Source organism: Xiphophorus hellerii, chromosome 6 (genome assembly GCF_003331165.1).
Source record: "Xiphophorus hellerii strain 12219 chromosome 6, Xiphophorus_hellerii-4.1, whole genome shotgun sequence".
NCBI lineage: Eukaryota > Metazoa > Chordata > Actinopteri > Cyprinodontiformes > Poeciliidae > Xiphophorus > Xiphophorus hellerii.
Window position 1 is genome coordinate 28,394,958 of NC_045677.1, and position 9,048 is coordinate 28,404,005.

Genomic DNA, 9,048 nt, shown 5'->3' on the forward strand with positions numbered 1-9,048 from the left:
ATGCCGCGGTCAAGGCCTTCTCATAAAGATGGCTGACTCCATTCTGGAGACTACTTGAGTATTTTCAAAATAATGTACAAGAAAATGATCTCAAAACTCACTTTTCATTCAGATTAACAATGTTTTTTTTATTATATGGGCATCACATATTAAAAAACATTAAGAATGAAATCAGTAGTTTCTTTCACTCTGAAAAGCAACAGATTACAATAAACCAGTGTTTATTTAGGCATCTTTGTCCCACAGCAGTGATTTCAGAATTTATTCATTCAGATTTAAATTAATAAAGTAAAGTTTCAACAGAAGATCTTGGCATCATTAGTGACAGTTTCTACAGCAGCTACATGTGTTTTGTTCTCTTAGTGTTTATTATTGTACCAGGAAGCAGCTACAGACTGAAAAGGCTGTTGATTATCGGTGAAGGCCTCAGCAGTAGAACCCGGCCATCCTCTCCGGCCGAGACGACTGGCAGGTGGAGGGCGGGGTGAAGACTTTGGGGTCGCTGATGCCCAGCTGCAGGCTGAGGAAGCGGGTGGAGGTGGTGACGGTGCTGTTCTTGGTGTAGGTCTCCTGCACCGGGTAGCAATCCTTCAGGGTGTAAATGCCAACCCAGGTCTCATCTGGAGGAAAAATGAGCAGATGGTACGAAGACCAGGAGATGAAGGAGAATTTAGCTGTTCATTCTGAAGTCTGTAACACTTTAAACAGAAAATTCAGCCAGAGTTTTAACATCAGGTTTAATTTTCCAGCTGCAAATGTCGCCCTCTGCTGGTGGACTGATAACATGCAGGCTAAAGAGCAAAATGCTACAAAAACATGCTAGGAACTGCAAAAACACAAAATCCTACCAAGTATTTTTAGTTTAGTTTCTAGTAAATATTATAGTACAGTTGAAATAAGACAAAACTAACTTACAAGTAACTTTTAAGAAAGACATATGAGCTTGTTTTAAGACTATAATTCTTTAATTTTTATGTAAAAGTACTAGTTCATTTTAACAAGACATTTTTCTCATGTTATAAGTGAATTTATCTGCCAATGGAACTGGTACTTTTTCATCAGTATTAAGGAATTGTTGACTTATAATCCTATATCTTACTGAAATGTTACATGTAAGTTAGTTTTGTCTTTTTTAAACTGTTCTAAGATATTTGCACTAGAAACTTGACCAAAAATACTTGGTAAGATTTTATGTTTTTGCAGTGCAGATTTGAACTGTTATGTATTATTTCTGTTATTATCTATTGATTTATTTTAGCTCAGTTTGGAGTCGTCTGAGAAGCAGCTGGTTCTGACCAACTACAGTGACTCAGCATTTAGTTCGTTTTCCCAGATTCAGTTCAGCCTTTATGTTTTTTCAGCTTGGCGTGGCGTTCTTACGCTGACGAGCCGGCTTCCTGTCCGACCACTCCTGCACCTCCACGTTGTCCCCGGGGCCTCCGATGAAGTACTGATCCTCGAAGGTGGAGTTAATCGGGATGTCGAAGGGATCCCAGGCCTCGGTCAGAGCCACCTTGGAGCACTCTTTGGTCTTCTGGTCGATCTGGAACATCACCTTGCTCTGGTACAGGTAGATGTACTCAAAAAACCTGCAAATACAAGAAAACAAAGGAGATTTGGAGTGCAAACATTAGTTGTCTGCAGTGCAATATATTTTTTGGAAAAGCTGCATTACAAGCATGTTTTTATTGGCTTTATTGAGTGCAGTGATGTCAAACCAAGCTGCACACTAAGCAAACTAACGCTGATTAAACAGGCTGAGCCTTTGTTTATCTGCCAGACGCCGTTTCACAACTCAGAGCCACAGAGACTTTGTGCTTGTTTACTCCTGCAGCGCCGCTGATTATTAGACAACAGACTCTGCAGAAATGCAGCCAGCAGAGGTCTGAACATGGAAGAAAGGTGATAAACATGTATTACTACAAACTAAAAACTTTGCTTATATTGTTGTAAGTGATTAATAATCAATAAATCAGCTATACTTAACATCAGCTTATCTATTTTTCACTTGGGAAGAAAATTAATTAGAAATTAGATTAGTTTTATGTATTTTTATTTGATAAACTTCTTCAACTTTTTCTCATATAATAATAAAAACTATTATTAGTTTTAGTGTATTATTAGTGTAGCACATAAAAACAGACGTTGTTTAATGAATTCAATAAACAGAAGCAAGATAACAATAAGAACAAGATAAATACAAACATAAGGTTAAAACAAAATAAAAATATACTCCAAAATAATCCATTTATTTTCCTCCTAAATAAAAAATAGAGTAATTTATTAATTATTATTTATTACCTGCCACAATATTAGCAAATTCTTAGTTCATATAATAACAGTAATAAGCTTATCTTAAAACAAGACTTATAATGAAGTTATTATTTTTATCAACTTTTATGTATGGGGAAATTTAAACATCCAAAGTGATCAAAGTTATAAAATAAAATAAATATTGACCGATAATAAATGTTTCTACAACAGGAAACTTTACCAGGATCTTCTGGGGACTTTATTAGTCATTTTCATTCAATGCTAAATATTTCTAACTGGTTGATTTTTAAATTTGTTTCCCGCGTTATAATTCAGTCGTATCACTTTAAAATAACTAACCTACAGAGTTTGGTGGCTGTGACAGAATCAGTTTCAGTTCTTGTTTTATTGCTGATAATTACAGATTTTAACGCCTGACATGTGGGAGGAGTTTTGACTCTGTTCTGTTTTAGTTTTTACGTGGAAAATCTGGTGGATAAATCAAAGTTTTTGGAGAAAAAAGATTCATATTTGAAACTTATCTGTGTCTCTAAGACAGATTCATTAAACCTCATCTTGGTTTACGACTAATTCACGTTTAGGAGTATCTTCATTTGTGATCTAGCAATTATTAATGAATCAACTGCAATATGTTGCTCTTTTGTTTATACAATCGGTGAATAAATACTGGTGTTTTTTAGTTATTCAACATGTTGATCAAATATTTGTTAGTTTAATATTTTTGCTACAACAAAAACACCAACTTGCTCAGTGGCATTGGAAATATTACCTGATTCAACTTTGTTAAATATTTTGGTCTTTTTCAGATACTTTAAATTGATATTTAAAGTGAACAAGTGTATATATTAACTTTAATTAGTTAAAATAACAAAATATGAGATAGATTTTTTTTTTGGAGCATTTACAATAGATTAAAACTCATCACCGAACCACGACTTGTTTGTACCTCTGACACGGAGTGTGTTTCTTGTGCTGCTGCAGGACTCGGATCCGCTGGTTCTGGCCGTCGTAGGACACCGCGGCCCGGCTGTTTCTGCCCGTGCTGTGGTCGTACAACACCCACTTTCCCTCCCACTGCAGCGGGGCGTCGCAAGGCTCGGCCGCCGGGGAGGCGTCCAGGCGGGGGAGGCCGAACCCAGAAACCCCGACGGCGGCCACAAACGCTAGCAAGAGTCGGTGCATTTTGCCCGGAGTCCCGTTATTCGCTCCGGTGGTAGCTGATGATGGAAACGGTCTGCAGGGGCTGCTGACAAGATAACCAAAATAAGCTGCAGCGCGACTTCCGGTAGAGTTATTTAGCTTTCAGAATAAAAGCATAGATTCGAAAAGTTGCCGTCATCAATGTAGTGAAATAAAATAAGAAAAAATAAATTAAAAAGGGTTTAAAAAAATGATTTAAATAGGTATATCAACATCTTGAAAAAGAAAATGTTTTACTCTTTAATGAGGAAAACCTGAGCGTTAATGAATTAAGAAAGATGTGAATGTAGGCCTGTCACGATAGCAAATTTTGCTGAGCGATTAATTGTCTCAAAAAATTATTGCGATAAACGATAATATTGTCTGAAGACCTTTTTACACTGATTTAATGGAAATGACGTAATAATGCATGCGATTTCCTGCCAAAGATAGATACACTTTATTTTCAAAAGAATATTTAACACTTGAGCTGATAAACTAAATAAACAAAACAACCAAAAACAAAATGGATTCTCAGTCTCCATTAACAAAAAATGTACTTGATAAAAACTAAACAACATAAAGCCAAAGTGGAAATAAATACTGCATTCAACCCAAAGAGTGCAGATTATGAAGTCTGTATATTATGTTGCCCTTCAGTAATAATTAGATTTAAATAGAGAAGACGGGCACATCGACTACCTGATGCAATAGTTCACACTACATGATTTTTTGCTCCTATTTTTCCCCATACAACAATCTTAGACCTTTGGTCTTTCTAAGATTGTGTGGTGTGTTACGGTAGATCCTCGTTGCCGCTCCGATCTAAATCAGGGGTTTTTCCCCGACTGGGAGCTTAACGCAGCCTGTTGAAAGTGACAGGCAGCCAATCAGAAAGCGCGGATTATCCTCTGAGCTTTCTGAGGGGAAATTACGTCGGGGAATCCCAAACAGCTGACACGGAGCAACCCGAAGTCCAGCCGACGTGGAAACAACATTAATGTTTATTCAACATGCAAAGAATATAGAAATGACAAGAGGAGGAGTTGGAGCGAAATTACTACCGCAGTTGATAAACCCGGTAACTTTTCAGCTGTTCTTCGTTAACGTGACGTAAATAGGTTCTAATGATTTTCATTCAGTCAGGACTTTACGCTGACACTAGCCACATGCATTGCAGGTAGATTGTAGTAAAGCATTGATTAATGCCTGGTTTTAAAATTAGTTCACTGAACTTGTAGCCATTATTTTGTGCCCATTGTTGGACACCACACGGCAGGAACGAACCGATCGAACCGTTATACCTAGGATTTCTGTCGGCTCATGTGTGGTCTGTCAGGTTTTGAAAATGGGCCGACAATCGGCCGACAGCTCTAAGATCGTGTCTCTGCGCTGGGCTTTACACTAAGGAAATGAGGAAGGGAGGGTCAGTGGAGAGCACTGGAGTTGAGCCTTTTTTCATTCGGTGTCATTAACAGAAAGAGAAAAAGGTCGGGAGAGACGATAATGCCGATAATTGAAATGACGTCGATAGTTTTAATTTATCGTACGATTAATCGATTTATCGTTTATCGCGACAGGCCTATGTGAATGCAACTTTTATATGTTCTTATTGAATAAAATTTTTAAAAATCAATAGTTATATATTGATATAAAGAATTACTATAATTAATGTTAAATAAATTATACTCATTTTAGAAATGTGCATTTTATAAGTTATTTGTAAATATTACTTTTGTATTTATTTTTTTTTAATAACACATTCAACATCAGAGAAGCTGGTTTGTAGTTCTGTCTAATATAATTTTATTTAAAATAAACTTTTTATTTTATTTCTTTATCTAACAAGGTGAATTATTAATAGCAACTTCTTATAATAACGACCTGGCGAGGAGGGAAGAACATATAGAACAAACCACTTTGGGGTTTTATTATTTTAAAATACATGAAAATATATATTTTAAAATACAAATACATGTAAACCAACTGGTATAAAAACTACTATTTTTAAGTTATGGAAAATAAATGACTTCATAAATATTTAAACGTAATGAAAAATCTTTTTTTCTACTGTAGTTCTTATTTACGCCATTAGGGGGCAAAGGTTTCCCACCTGTCTTCTGTCCAACGTCACGCTGCTGCGCGAAGAGATGATGTCACTTCCTGGGGACCCTACAGAGAGGGACAACATGGCGAACAAACAACGTGGGGAATGCACTTCTTTGGAGAAAAAGGCAGAAAATAAAAAAGGTGCCGATGATTTCAACTTGGCGCTGGATTCTAGCGACGATGAGGCACCGGAAGAAGTAACCTTTGAGGACTCGAAGGCCCGTGCCGTGGAGAGCCTGAAGCTGGCGCTGGACACGGCCAGAAGGTGGCTAACACTCAGTTATCTCCGAAGCTCCACCGAGTCACGGAACTCCGTTCAATACATTTCACCTTTTAGAGATTTCTTTGATAAATAACCGGAATTAAGACTGAAAGATCAACTTTATAAGACAATCAGATTTAACAATCAGTAACTCGTTTCATCGGCAGCGTCTAATTTAACTTATTTTAGTAATAATTAGAAATGTGTTAAACTCGAATTTAAACTTATAGGAGTTTGTATCAATTCAATTGTTTTTTGTTTCAAGAGAGAAGGAGCTGCTGAAGGAGAAAAGGAGGAAGAGACAAGAGTTTTTCCAGGAACAGAAGGTTTGTTTAACTTTTTTCTCTTGCATCATAAATATTTCATTTTTATATAAATTAGGAGTTCATTTTTACTCCATTACCGCAATGTGAAGCACAAACCTCAATAGTGGGTTTAGTTAGATTAGAAATACAATATTTATTCAGTGCTATATTATCTGATTTATTATTAGTTTTAATATTTTATTTTGAAAAGGTAAGGGAAAAACCCCTACAAAAGTATTTTATTAAGAAAAGTGCATTCATTTAATTAACCAGTTAATGTAGGCACATGGTTTCAGGAAACTAGTTGTGATACTGAAAATTGTGATAAACACTGGTTATAGTTCATCTTAATTTTAACTCCTTCAAAGTTTATTTTTCAATTATTTTTTTGAAACGAAACCTTTTTGTAGAGAATAAAGAAACATTAAATCAATTTTTTAAACATTTATTCCATTGTCCTCACAGAAGAAGAAACTCCTCTCAGCCGACGTGTTGGAGGAAATCGACTCGGTTCCTTCAAAGTGAGTAAAACTCCTGGACTCATTCAACCGTTTGTCGTTTCACTCGATGTTTAATTTTTTTTTTTCCTTTCAGGAAACAGAAACAGGCTGAGGATAAAGGTACGGTATAATCCTGTTGGATTGTAAATATTAATGTCTGTTAATCACTAATTCATGTTGTTCTCACTCAGATGAAGAGGAAGAGAAGAAGAAGAGGAAGACAAAGAAACCCACAGGAGTCAGAAAGTAGGAAACAAAGCTGTTAGTCTGATGATGCGTAAAAACATTTTTTAAAATCCAGGAAGTGAAATGAGGAACTCTCCTCCATCCTAACAGATTTCTGCTCATTTTAAATAAATCAGATCAGATTAACGTCTTTCCTCTGCTGCTCTGCCTCGCAGCCTGAAGGGGAGCTACACGGTTTCCACGGTGACGGATCGAGGGCAGAGCGACTACCAGCGGCAGGCGGCGGAGGATTTCATCCAGTCCAGATTGTACGGACCAGGAAGCTGCAGGAGCTCCAGTAAGAAGACGATCCTGTCAGACTTTTCTGATTCAAACCTAGAGATTGTTGAGATTTTTCTGGATTTTCTGACATGAATCCTTTGACGGCTGTTTTCAGTTTTTATTTGGTAAAACTTCTATAAGTGCAAGCTACACTCTGTGGCAGAAGTCTGCAAAGACGATGATCTGTCTCAATTTGAGCTTTGCTACAGAAACTTCCCGCCTCGTGTCTCCGAGGCGTCCATCTGGACGTCCCGCTGGGGACACGGCGGGGACATCCTCCGCGTTCAGGCTGACCTCCAGACTCTCAGGCTCACGCTTTGTTTTCCTCCTGCCAGATAACGAGATGCTGTCCCTGCAGAACAAGACGAGGGCGGATAAGAGTGCAGCCGTGCAGTTTGTTAAAAAGGACTGGGGTGCGTTCAAAAACACGATTAACGAGCCGCAAACAATGTTATAAATTCAATAGTTTAGGGTTTTTCATTATTGTTTAGTTTTATTTTATTGTGACTTTTTGTCTAATTCAGTTTAGTTTTTAGTGTCTGCTTGTTTTTATTAGTTACATGTTGCTCGGTTTCAGTTTAGTTTTTATTAGTTATAGTAGTATTAATTTTTTTCAGACTGGGTAATTTGTAGGGTTAGAGTCAGAGTGTTATTGTATTCTGATCATGTTTACATCAACTGGGTAATGAATAATAAACAAAAATGACAATTTTCAAAAACAATTTGTTCAACAATAAACCAACTCTGGAGTTTTATTTTAACTTTTGTTGTCACTATTATGGAGGATTATGGAGGCTGTAATTTACTGGTGATGTAAACTGGTTGTGTTGGGAAAAATAAATCAATTTCACGTCAATTTGAAAGGCTAATAAATCGATTCATAAACACAAAAATAGAAGATATTATATCTATAAGTTCAGTTTGGTTTTGTTTTATAAATGTATGATGTAATTCCAGTTAGTTAGAGGTTTTCCCCATTAATTACCATTTTTATTTCAGTTAACTAAAATGTTTTTTCAATTTCAGTTTTTATTTTAACTAGAAAGACCTTAATTTGACCTCTGCTCTGATTTTTGCAGCCTGTAAGGAGAAAGCTAAAGCAGAGAAGCTGAAGAAGAGGTGGATCCACAAGCAGCAGATTCCCACCAGCTGACCGGAACGTCAGGATGAAACCGCAGTGACTCATCCAACATGGCCGCCGTGACTCATCCAACATGGCCGCAGTGACTCATCCAACATGGCCGCCGTCAGAAAGCTGGAGGAAGAATCTGCTGGAGCTTCTTCACCTGAACTGAAAGTTTCAGAAAAACAAACCTGGATGGACTTTAAGCCTCGTTTCCGGACCGGAAGCTTCACATGGAGAAATGATCTAATGGTTCTGCTTATGACATGTAAATATTTTTTAACAATAAAGGTGAACTTTATACTTTATAAAAATCAAAGTTTTTAATCCATGAAAAATATTTATTGTCCTTGCTGGTCAGTGCTTTACATATTGCTGCTGGTTCTATAAACCAAAGTAATCTAATATTTCATACTTGTTGCTTTAAATCTTCCAGGGGTATGAATAATTTTGGACTCATCTCCATCTTTGTTTTTTTCATTCCAGCATTGATCCACACAATTGATGTTGGCGTGTCGCAATAATCAATTAATCACCTGATAAAATGATAAATCAATCATTTCCATTATGAGTTATGTTTTATAAGAGCCATTTTGTTTACAGAATCATAATCCATTTTATTTATGCTTTCAGTTGTAAGTTTATTTTATTTCTTTTATTGTTTTTGGTTGTAATATTTTGCAGCTTTCAGAGTCTGAGTGAACTTACATTATTATGTAATTATCAATATGTTACTTGAAAATGGCTTCAAAACATGAATATAGTTTAACACAATAATTTCAGGGACAA

The 9,048-nt window shown here is 36.5% G+C and overlaps 2 protein-coding genes across 2 annotated transcripts; one reads left to right on the forward strand and one right to left on the reverse strand.

Annotated features, from left to right (window-relative positions):
* Positions 1 to 101: 101 nt before the first annotated feature.
* epdr1 (ependymin related 1) lies at positions 102 to 3,531 on the reverse strand. Its single transcript, XM_032564602.1, has 3 exons — positions 3,221 to 3,531; positions 1,381 to 1,589; positions 102 to 620 (listed from the first exon to the last, which is right to left on the reverse strand). Exons 1-3 carry the CDS (start codon positions 3,454 to 3,456, stop codon positions 427 to 429), a joined length of 639 nt encoding a protein of 212 aa, XP_032420493.1. The 5' UTR covers positions 3,457 to 3,531; the 3' UTR covers positions 102 to 426.
* Positions 3,532 to 5,588: 2,057 nt separating this feature from the next.
* On the forward strand, positions 5,589 to 8,815 carry nol7 (nucleolar protein 7). The gene is made up of 8 exons (XM_032564593.1): positions 5,589 to 5,827; positions 6,090 to 6,150; positions 6,595 to 6,650; positions 6,724 to 6,749; positions 6,821 to 6,875; positions 7,031 to 7,152; positions 7,472 to 7,549; positions 8,216 to 8,815. The coding sequence occupies exons 1-8, from the start codon at positions 5,604 to 5,606 to the stop codon at positions 8,287 to 8,289; spliced, it is 696 nt and encodes a 231-aa protein (XP_032420484.1). The 5' UTR covers positions 5,589 to 5,603; the 3' UTR covers positions 8,290 to 8,815.
* Positions 8,816 to 9,048: the final 233 nt, after the last annotated feature.